General features: G+C 39.0%; 1 protein-coding gene across 6 annotated transcripts in view; it reads left to right on the top strand.

Annotated features, from left to right (window-relative positions):
* The window catches only part of st3gal3b (ST3 beta-galactoside alpha-2,3-sialyltransferase 3b), a 38,012-nt gene that overhangs the window by 16,675 nt on the left and 9,090 nt on the right, over nucleotides 1-12,247 (top strand). For all 6 annotated transcript variants that reach the window (XM_026313060.1, XM_026313063.1, XM_026313062.1 and 3 more), the window contains 3 exons: nucleotides 5,247-5,310; nucleotides 5,412-5,507; nucleotides 5,650-5,836. In XM_026313060.1, the coding sequence (XP_026168845.1) occupies nucleotides 5,247-5,310; nucleotides 5,412-5,507; nucleotides 5,650-5,836 (347 nt within the window). The remainder of the gene's footprint in view (nucleotides 1-5,246; nucleotides 5,311-5,411; nucleotides 5,508-5,649; nucleotides 5,837-12,247) is intronic.

Raw genomic sequence — 12,247 nt, 5'->3', positions numbered from 1 at the left:
GATCCCCAAATCCAGGTGTGAAAAACTTGTTGCATCATTCCCAAGAAGACTCATGGCTGTACTAGCTCAAAAGGGTGCTTCTACTCAATACTGAGCACAGGGTCTGAATACTTATGACCATGTGATATTTCAGTTTTTCTTTTTTAATAAATTTGCAAAAATTTCTACATTTCTGTTTTTTTCTGTCAAGATGGGGTGCTGAGTGTACATTAATGAGAAATAAAATGAACTTTTTTGATTTTGGCAAATGGCTGCAATGACACAAAGAGTGAAAAATTTAAAGGGGTCTGAATACTTTCCGTACCCACTGTATATATAGATACTGCTTTCCAGCTCCACACCTGAAGTTTGCAATGTTGTTTTCTGGCTAAAAAATGTAAAAAAGATAACACTGATTACATCGTCAATGTTATTTTCCTAGAACGTGAAAGGCTCTTTCATAGCCACAGAAGACATTATACAGCTGTTTTTACAAGTTGTATTATATTCCTCATTATTAGTCAATTAATCTTCATGTGAAAAATGTTAAACTCAGCTTGTGTTTAGGTGTTACTGGTTTTACAAGGTTTAGATGCTTTGTTGGAGTGTGACAGCAGCTGCATACAGTATTTTGCACCTGCAGTGCCTGGTATCTCAAAGTAATAAACCATTTGATGTCTTGGTATCAAGTTCAGCTTTTCATAATTTCAGTATTGGCTGGTTGATTTATAGTTTTGTTCTGGTTTGCCAACATTACACTTCTGTGAATAGAGGTGATAAAATGAAAAGCAAGGGCTGCCAACCTTCTTTCCTTATCACCACCATCAGTTGGCTTCTCATAATGTGTCTACTTCTCCAGTCCTGGCCAATAAACAAGCTGTCATCATCTCTTATAAGAAATGATCCCGTGGCCTGAAAGTCAGATTGAATTGCCATGTCAGGGACGTAGCCAGTGATTTAGAAAGCAAGCTGGTTATTTTGTTCTGCTTTTCATGGCTCTACATCAAGGTTTCACTATGATGGTTTAGCTGTGCAAATTGCCATAACTCTGCCACTTTTCACTTTTCACTGTCACCCATTACCTATATCACTTATCCTGCTGAGGGTTTCAGGGAGGGGTGGAATCACTGTCTTTGTCATTTTATGTGAAAATAATACAGATAACCGTACAATAGGCGTTCGTAATTTATTGGTATAACTGACATTTTGACCACAGATGGTCATTTTCAAAGCAACCTGTATCGTATACTGTAGGTTGAACTTTTTCTTTGCCTTGAAAATGACCAGTTGTGGTTGAGACATCAGATACGCCAATAAATTATGGAAGCTTAGTATGCAATTATCACCTTAAGTTTGTGCCAAAGTTATGTTAACATGAATTAGTAATGCATGGACAGACAGTTTGTGTAAAGTCCATCATTGGAGATGTCAGAAGCAGTTGCCAGACATCAGCTTTTTTTAATACAAGAGATTATCAAATTAATATTTCATGTCATCTATGCTTGGTTATTGTTTGACAAGTGAATTTTATTGGTAGACATCACAGCTGCTTTTGAGAACTCTTAAACCTCAGTACTGGGACTTCCTTAAGCACACAGTGAAATAGGTTTTCCAAATAAAACCCTGTTTGGTGCTGAAGAAAATTTCCGGAAAGAAGATTTGTGTGTGCAAATTAATTCTAAAGGAGGAAAGCATGTTTTCCAAAAAAAAAAACCTAAAAGCATCTCCATGGAATATGAATATTTTTTAGTAATTAATTTAAAATCTGTCTGACTTATGTGTAAAAATAAAACCTTTTCAGTGATGAGCATTTTTCTTTTTTTTTTTTGCTGGATGATTTCTAACTTGGGACCAGAAAACTCTTATGTCTTCCAACACTCCAACTGTCTCCATACACACAGTGCTTCTTCTCAGTCTTTAACACACTCCAGCACTTCAGATATCAGACCAGTACACAGTGCCATGGGAAGTGAAGAGATAACATTAAGCTGGCTTCAGTGACAGGCTGTGTCACATATTTTCCACTACTTAAAAGCAGAAGTTACAGTGATCCGTGCTCCGGCACGTTCTTCACTGTCATTCTAATTGCCCACACACACATAGGAAAAGGCACAGTCTCAGTTGCTATCAAAAGAGCACTCCCTGTGTGAGTGTTACACCTGGTTTCTGTTTTCTCCACGGACTGCGAGGGCAGTGGGGTTTCCCTTTTAGCGGTACTCATGTGGAGAGATGATACGTGTGGATCTTGAATAGAACGCCACAAAGGATTCCAAATTGGGAACATGGAGTGATGGTGGGCGGGAGTTTTATTTTTACTTTTTATTCTGCCAAGAGATATCTTTGGCACACATCAGTGATAGCCTGAGAACAGCGATTGTCATAGGAAAAACTACCTGTCAGTACTGCAATATATCCTTAGTGGTCAAAATGTGCCATGGTTTGTATTGTGCATTAATTATAAAATCCTGTTCTGACAGTCAATTAAATGGTAAGAAAGAAAGAAAAAGAATTTTTGTCTGCTGTCCAGTGTGAATTTTGTAAGGCTGTTGCCATCATATTCATCAGCCAGTTAATCGCTCAGTGCTCTGTGTCACATGTTGAGAAAATCCAAATTTAAAGACAAAAAATTGTCCTAATTAATTCTTAATTCTTGTAGTAGTGCTTAGCAGTGGTTTTCAGTAGCCTCCTTCTGTTTTTCATTTTGTTAGGCTGGCTGTTAATCATAGTATCTCACCATCCACCGCAGCTCAGGGTGAAAAACTGAACTGTTGATATATTGAGTGAATTTTGCAGTGCCAGGGCATGAAGAATAAGTACCTCAGGCTATTTTTTTGAAATATGTGTGAAGGAAAGGTGCAGTTTGCTGAAGACATAAGCTTAGAGCTGAACAGTTTCAGCTGCTTTATTTAATATTGTACATCTTCATGCTGGGCACTGCCTGTATTTATGGTGTGTGTAGCATGTGGGTGTTCTGTGGGATATTGAATTACCGTCCAATTTGTTGTGCACAGGATTACAGAAGTTTATGAATACTTGCAAAGCCTGATATTGGCTGTTCAAATAATCACAGTACTATTGCATGGAGTTCCCAGAACAGTACAGTGCTTTGAAAATGTCCATCCCAGCCATCATAATGAAAAGACACCTGCCACCTTTGTTGGCTGGAGGGTTGACTGAAACATAACTACTTCCTACAGAATTTACTGCAAGAGTTTCATGTCAGAAATTGGCTCTTGATCAAGTGGAGACTCCAGTAAAGTTTTGTGTACTTTTATTATGAATATAATTACCAGTACATTAAGATATCCAGAGAATCCTGTTTATATGAGCTCTGCCTCAGTTGCTGCTGATAACATTTCAATGTGTCTGTAAACTGAAGGGGTAATTTGCTGTTTCAACAAAAACAGGTGCATGTTGGCATTTATAAAAATATTTGGTAAAATAAAAACCTAGTGTCATACAGTCTGGCTATAATGTTGTAAAATCTTTTTATGGAGATGGTGATGTGTTGAAGCTCCTGAGATGTCATTAGCACTTTGTTGTGCTATTTGCACCAAATGAATGAAGTTGAGTCATCCACAAATTTAGAAGATTACTTCACCATCGGGGTTTCATTGTGGATATCTTTGTTTTTATCCCAACAAACTGGAGGAAATGCAATTTAGCCATAGCTATATTGTTGATGGTAGTGTGGATGATTAAGATGATATTTCAGTTATCAGTATCTGTGATCAATTATTGTATTACTTAGGCTACACTCTTCGCTATGTGTCTGTGTTTGTGTTATGCGATGCTTCATCTGTTCCTCCCTGTTGCCAGTAAAGATTTTTGTCATTTCAAGAGTTCCATGTGGACTAATGTATGACCCCACAGCCATCTGTCTCTGGCTCGACCACCAGACATACTTTGCTGAAATGTTTACCTTGAGTACTTATAACAATTAGCGTCCATGTCATCCTCTGGAAGAGAGTCCTGCTCATTGTGAGTTTTCACTTTTCACCCGCTTGGATCCAGGTGTGGTCCTCAGCCTGGTGTTTATGCTGTTCAGGGTGATGCTTGACGCCAGACATCGACACCACATCCAAACAATGGGCTGTTGCTCAGCTCGCCTCTCTGTAGCAGGTTAATCATTAGGATCGTTAGCCAGGGTGAATGGGGCTGTAGTATGTCTTACAAACTACTTTGAGGCCCCACTCTAAAAACTCCTCACTTTCTGCTCACTCCCACTTTTGCTGTTATTCTTGGCACTCCTTCGCAAACTGTGTGCTATAAGGAGATTATATTATGTAATGAGGCCAGTGAAATTGCCTCTATTTTCTCTGTTAAGGAGACACTGGGTGGGTTTGTAGGTTGCAAATAAAGGAGAGATGGTCACATTGTCATAGCAGATAAACCCAAGTGGTCCTTCTCTGGTGCTTCTGATTACTACAATTGTGATGTGAATGGTAGCAACTGTATTGAAGGCAATTTGGGATGTTATGAGTAAGTTATAAGTATAAAGCCTTTAAATAATCAGAAAGAGTGAAAAAAAAAACAAGACTCCAGCAAAATGCCCCACAGAAAGTGGCAGGAATGCTCGCTATTGCTAAAGATCCCCGTTCCTCATCCTGCGATCAGACGGGTGCTAGCCACGCAGGGAGACAAGCTCTACATCGCCCACTTAACCAAGAGAATGTACTTGTTTGAAAACAACATTCCTCTGTGAGTGCTTTTATGGGAGAGTTTCTACATGCACACACATACCATCCTGAACCCTCGGTCTATTTCTCCCAGATTCACTCCTCTTAGTTTTCTCCCATCACCCCTAGTCCTGAGCGCTGATTGGTCACTCCTTATCTGTGACTGAATAAACGGAGAGAGGTGTTCTCTCCTCCAACTGTCCAAAGACCACCTGGATTGCTATATCACTAGTGGCATTTGACATCTTTTAAATGAGCAGTTCCCTCAGCTTTGACTTATCACTTATATCCTAAAATGCTCCATGAGGAGTGAACACATAAAATCATTGAGTCTGATGACAACAAAACATTTGGATATAGAGACTTTAAGTCAAGTTGTATGAGACCAGCCTCCCTTTCTTACCAAGAAAATAATTATCCAGCATTGTATTTATACATAAACTGTTCAGGGAGATATTATAATCTGCACAATATGCTCATGTAAGAAGTACTTTTCTATACTGTATACTGCAGTGCAGTGTAGGTGACAGACTGTCCTTAATCGTCCTGCTCATGTTTCTGTGTTTGTTTGTTTTTTTTCTCTTGCAGAAAAAATCATAGATAGTATTTTAAAAGAAACAAAATATTTCAGGCTTGGAGAGGAGCTGGACAGGTAATTAACAAAACTCATCAATATACACATCATAAGGAGGTTCTGGTTTGCCTGTCCATCACCTCTTAATATTATTAACCTCTGACCTTTGTGCCTTCCAGTCTTAGCTGTAAGCGATGCATCATTGTGGGAAATGGTGGCATCCTGTCCAACAAGTCTCTGGGCTCCCGTATTAATGACTACGATGTTGTAGTAAGGTGAGATGGCATCACAAAGATATAAGAAACTATAATTATAATTTAATAAAACAAAGTCCATTGTCTATTAGTGGTTAAGCATTAAAAACAACATCTTGTGGGCTTTTTACTCACTGAAGTTTTTTTTTCTTTGTGCCGGCAGGTTGAATGAAGCACCAGTAAGTGGTTATAGCAAGGATGTAGGGACCAAAACCACCATGAGGATTACCTATCCAGAGGGAGCTATCCAGAAGGCTGATGGCTATGAGAAAAATTCACTTTTTGTCTTTTCTGCTTTTAAACCACTTGATTTTAAGTGGCTGCGACAGATGGTCTTCAAGGAGAGATTGGTAAGAATTGTGTTTAAATCTTTAAGGAAGTCACAATTTTCAATGATAATGATGACATTCATTTCACAGCGGACAACTGAAACATTTAGACTGGGATTTCAAATCCAAAATGAGAAAAGCATCTGTTTTACATGAACACTTAGCTACAGACACACTTAACGCCTTTTTTGTTCATTTAAGCATTTTTTTCCCATATTAAATTCTGCTTGTTGGTGTTTTCATCAGCATTCTTTTCTTATTTAGGATTCTTTGACATGATGTCTATGTTAGCACCTAGCTCACTTATATTCTACTTCTGTTTGTATAAATATCTGAATATTTTAGTTATCTGTTTTTTAAGCAGAACATAGCATTCTAACTGCTCATCACATGCCGCTGTGCATTCCTTCCACTGGAAATGTAAGCCATTCTGGTAAAGGGATTAATATGACTCTGCACTATAGCAGGGATGTTTTGAATATTTGAAATGCTTAATGTGCAACAGACAGTTCAGAAAAACCAATGACTAGCACACAAATTATGTTTTCTTTTCTGGGACAGCAGTGACTTCATGCTATGTTGTCATTTTCTCCTGAATTAGTTTGTTCAACTCTAAATCTGTTATTTTTTTTATGTTGCCGCACCAATAATTATGAATTAATTTACCATGTAAGGCTGTCCTTTAGAACCTTGTGAATACCATATTTAATTCACAGTCATTTAACCTACAGTATTAATCATAAAGGTCAGACTTTCCCTTTTCTTGTCTCTGAAGAAAATACAGAAAGTGTTCATTTTAATGGCTCGTTAGCACTTTAATTGGTTTCTTTCTGACCAGTCTCTAGTATCTTTGAGATTATTCTGAGTCAGTTCAATTCCAGGATAACAAGAGTACTTAGAAAATGTCTTTGTGGGGGTCACAATATTAAAGGTAGTGGTATTTTAAGGACCATAACAGGGTTTTTGCTGGGGTTTTAGCCCATGTATTATGTAACATGTAAATCAGTATCCATCACTTTCTAAGTCATGCTCCGGGATTTAGAATTGAAATGTGTGTGTTTTTCCATCCAGCCAGGATTCTGAAATGTTGGAGTTCTTAACGTTACTGCAGTTTATTGCTAAATAGAAAAGTTTACAAATGCTCCATCAACAGTTTCACAAAAACACTGATGTTATCCTAGTGGAACACAGCCAAGTCGTTCTGTATGCAAAATGTCAAGCAAATTTGGTGAATATTAAAATTAGATTAATGGAGAATAATAGCTTCCTTGGTTTAGAAAAGCATAAAAGCCTTCAATACTAATGTCTGCTTATATATGTTACTGAATTATAGTAATCATGATAAAACATGCAGAAGAACCTTTGTGATCTTTTAAAATCCAGGAAACCTTTATATTCCGGCACAACTGTGAGACTTTTAGGGACCAGCTGGCAGCTGGAATTTCTACAAGATGACATTAGTCGAAATACAAAATAGAGGTCGACCGATCAATCGGCCGTTTTTTTCACATTTTAATTAATCGGCATCGGCCCATTTCGCTGCACATTAGGCCGATTTATAGCCAGGCATATCTGTGACCAGCTAAGTGTTGTTGTGGAACACGTGAGGGCCCCTCTTGTGACAAGCAGGCTGTCACCACCGGTGTTCAGTGAGCTGATGTTCGCGTCTGCTGAAAAGCTTCCAAAAACTGTAAGAAAGTTCTTATCTTTCGTTTTTAATTTAGCCTTATACATTTCATTGGTTAAATATGAAGCTACTTTTGGAGAGCGATTGCAAGTAACTTTTTGGGTCTGTATTGTTAGCGAACTGTAGTTTAGGCTGTAGGCACGAGTACCAAAACATGCTAACAAGTCCAGCGGCTAAATTATTATAGTAGCATGCGTTGTATGGATAAACTCATATGTTATTCTTTCTGTTTCTGTAACAGAGAGTTTCTATCCCGCTGTATGAGAGACAGAGCAACACACACACACTGTAGCTGTGCCTTGTTTACATTTTACACACAAGGCTTCTGCTAATGATGGCAGGGGAAAACGATTCACTTCGAACGTGTAATTACATTGTAACATATTAGAATAGATTCTGACCATGCTTATCATGTGTGCAACACATCTGAAAGTAGAAGCGCATGCAATTCAGACGAATATTCTTGCTAAAACGCGCAGGATAACTTTCCTCAATAAATGTGTCCATGCGTGACCTCTGATACAAAAGTCATGAGTGAGAGAACAGGGATAAAGTGTTAAGAGCGAAGGGCAAAACTGTTACAATAGGGGGTGGAAGAGGCATAGAATTAAGTTTAATGGGTTAATGGTGTGAATTTGGATTAAAGAACGAGAGAACAGAGGAGCGATAGATGGAAAGGATAAAGTGAAATAGGGTAAAGGGATAATAGCTGGGGAAAAGAAAATGAGCAGTGGAAGCTAACAGTAGAGTAAAATGAAGGAAAATAGCTGGCTTGGCTGGCTGATGGCCTCTTCAGCATTTGATAGGGCCCAGATTTTTCTGGTGTCAGACAGAGAGGACAGTGGAAATGGCTGCCTGGGATAATTGATCTGGCCCCTGGCATCCAACTCAGCCCCTTTGATCTGCTGAGGAAGGAAGAAAAAAATCATGACTGTCTTTTGGTCCCAGGCTTGATGATAATATGGTAGAAGAGAAGTGACAGATGTGAAAAGACCCATGTCTGACCTCTGGATAGTCTTTGTTTTTATACATCTGCTGTAATTGAATTGCTATCACATAAATACAATATATCACCCTATGTAAATGTTTCCTATGCAATTTACTCAACTTTAATGATCACACAACTGGGGAACTTATTTTTTTGTAATGTAGGGCCAGTAAGGTCAGTCCATCAATGACAACAATGAAAATCAGGCATACTCTATGTAACAAAAACGTAGTAAATGGAAACACTTTCAAGAAAAACCCAAATGCAATTTTGGCCTTTCTAAATAAGAGTCAGAGCCTGGAGAATATAGCACGGTGTGAGGCTGCTCAGTCACTTGGCTTAAACCATTTTGGCCCAGTTACATGATGGGCTCATTAGTGCCTGTTTTTGAGCTCTCACACTGTTGGTGTTGTTACTGTAGGTGGTGTTGTGAGTGTGTTGTCAGTGTGTCAAGAAGGATTTTGACCTTTTGTATATCTTCATCTGTGCTCTCAGTACGTGACAAATCGCACCTAGTACCATTTTAAATTCTACCAATTAAAAATGACTTTAGGGGAACACACAGATGCCAGCAAATAATTAGTTTCATATTTTAAAATCCGATGCCAAGTAGATTTTAGAATGCAAGTACTGTAGATCTATAAGTATTGTGCAGAACTAGGGAGTGTAGTAGGAAATGCAGAAATGATTACCTTATTTTAAACCTGTGTTTCCAGAGCAACAATATCTGTTTACGAGTGGATTTTAAATCTTGGCAACAACATGAAAAGACTGAAGTCTTGTTAACAGACGGTTTTTGTAGCTTCATTGTATCTGAATCACACCCAACATCAACTAATGCAGTGGCAACATAAACATGAAGAGGTGTTTTTGTGTATGTACATGTGCCTTCTGTGACCCCAGGCCCACAGTCCCAAAACCAGTGACTCATACATTTTCATACAATTTACACTATTTTTTTCAGTTACTCTCAGACAATGAGAACATAAATTCATAAATGCAGGAGTGAGAGACGTTCAGAGAGTGATACTGCACACTGAAGGATATGCAACAGAAAATCATCACCAAGTAGCAACAAGCCTTCCCTTCCTTTGCTCTGTCCATTTAGTCCATCCCAGAGGGTCCCTGGGCTGTAATGTGACAGACTTTTTTTTTTTTTTTTTATGAATAACCTATACCTTCACAGCTGGAAGGGATGCAAAACCTTTTTACTCTCCTTCTGTAGTTATGAAAGCAAGTGTCTTTCTTTTTCTCTAAAAGGTTAGTGCGTAGCACACAGTTGTGCTGCAGCCAATGGGCAATGTTCTTATCCGTCCTCCACTATTGTGGCTTTGCAGATGCATACAGCGCAGTCTTGGATGGCTGAACTGAATGCAAATTAGCAAGGAAATTTCCCAATCTGTTATTTAGTTTTTTTGTACACTCGCACAAACACATGCATATCTTCCCGCTCTGTCACGCACACACAAACTCATAAACTTCATGGCAAAAAAGTCCTGATTTGAAAACTTGACCATGGTTGCGAACAGATCCTTGGCTTGCCGACACAGTTCTCTCTCTGAATGTCTCTTGCCTTTTAGATCACTTATCCCCTGTACTATATCTATAATTACAGTACTGCAGCATGACAAGGCTTTAGACTTCCCTAATCCTTCACAACCACAGGTCTACATGATTATGACACGACTCTGTCACTCCACTTTTAAAAGTCCGACCCCACATATGCAGCTGCCTGGTTGATTGCCCGATTACATGTTGTTTACAGATGGGCTCAAACATGATTTCCACGATTGTTGATATTTTTTTCTTTCTTATGTGTCACTTTTCGATTTTTGCCCTCATGCACGGTGTGCTAATGGTTTGTGCACTCATGGTTCACACACACACAGCCGCACTTGTTTGTATATGTGGGGATATTTCAAAACAGAGCCAGGGAAGGATATACAGTCGGTGGTAAACACGAGATTTGAAGGTGGAGTATCGGTGTTCTATCTCCTCTGTTTGTTTACAGGAGCTCTGTCTGCTCTCCACAGGCCAGCAAGATAAATGATGGATGGAGACAATTTCAGGAAGAGACTGCCTCTCCTTTAATAGAAATACAGCCATGAGTTCTTATGCAGAAGTATCAGAATATTGTAATGAAGCCAATATTTTAAAAATATTCTGTGTATCTTACAGAGTGCTAGACGTCTGCAAAGAATTTTAAAGCCATATTGCTTCATATTACAGACAAATTTCCCAATCAACTACTCCTGTTAGGTTGTTATGAAACACTTCCTATTGTTACACTCTGTGTAACGCCCAGGATTTTCAGTTTGCAGTGAATTTGGCCAAAAATGTTTATTATAACTCTATAACTCAACACACACCTTGTGACAGAAATAATTGCTGTATCATCCTTTTTTTTTTTTTAAAGCCAACACATCTGTGCAGAAGCCCAAAGTAGCATGCATACATGCATTCATAAACATTTACATGCTTGTAAACGTGGATTGTGAACATGAACCAAGTGACTAACATAGGGTCCGGATGTCACTGATTACCACGAGTGTTGTGTTTCAAAAATGAGTCACCCACCAAGCCTGTTATGATTAACACTCAGACCTGTACGCTGGGTTCCTTCAGTAATATGTTCTGATGCAGTAAATGTTGGGTAATTAAGTACTTATACTAGTTTATTGAGGACTCTTACATGCCATAATCTGTCACGAAAAGGACTAATTTGGTTTAAAGTCAGAGACCAGCAGGTCCTGCCAATGGCAATAGCTGTGGGCTTTTCCAAGATTTTACTTTTAATTATCCAGAGGCCATGCTGCACACACAAGTCTGCCCCAGTGTTGTCAAGAGTTGGCACCATTTTTACGTTTGCCATCATGGGAGTGTGGAGGCAAGGTTTTCACACAGCACATCACCTCTGAGAGGCCAGAAAAAGAGAAACCACCATGACCTCAATAAGGGCAGAGGTCTTGGTATGTCAGGAAAAGTGAAGGCAAATTGGGGAATGCGTCACATTCCTTGCACACTAAAGGGAATAAAACAACCGAAGCAATCCAGAATCTTACCTCTCTGCATAGAAGAAACCATAATCCCCTGCTGTGCAACTCAGAATTTACCACCTGCTTTGGAAAACCTCTCTCCTTTTCAAACATTCTTTCTGAAACAGTTCCTCATCAGTGGAGCACTTATGTGGTGAGACACAGCAACTTGTAAACTCAAAAGTCCAACATGTACACAGTGCTAACGACATCCAGACAACCTTAATTGTGATAGTTGGCAGTCCAGGGCTGCCGTTTTTTTTTTTTTTAAAAATTGCTCTAAGTCTACCTTCTGGAATCCATGTTTGACTCGTCCTGTCCATAAACATCAAAAACAACCACATCCTCACACCGTGGTTTATTGGATCGAAGAGCCCAGCCGTAATATGGGACTTTCCCGGAAAATACTCAAGAATAGTTCAACACTTTAAAGTCACTTACTATTTCTGGTGATATGAAAATATGCCTTTACTATTTGTGGCCTGTGCTGAAGTTTGTTTACGTTTGTTTACACTGAAGAGCTGTAAAGCCACCTGTAGTAATCAGGCAGATGTGAAACATTTTGTTCTTCCCGTCCCCCTCATGGAACAGCCCCATTCTGTGCTCCACATTTCTGCGCTTCTCACTCAGCCCCTCGGGAGCTATAAACTGAACTATCTGCTTCATTCAACACCAGTCACATTTTAGTTTAGTTTAAATGAAAAGTTTCATTGAGTTGTGCT

Source organism: Mastacembelus armatus, chromosome 17, assembly GCF_900324485.2.
Source record: "Mastacembelus armatus chromosome 17, fMasArm1.2, whole genome shotgun sequence".
Classification (NCBI taxonomy): Eukaryota; Metazoa; Chordata; class Actinopteri; order Synbranchiformes; family Mastacembelidae; genus Mastacembelus; species Mastacembelus armatus.
The sequence above is the reverse complement of the archived record's forward strand: the minus strand, read 5'-3'. Positions and strand labels throughout refer to the sequence as shown.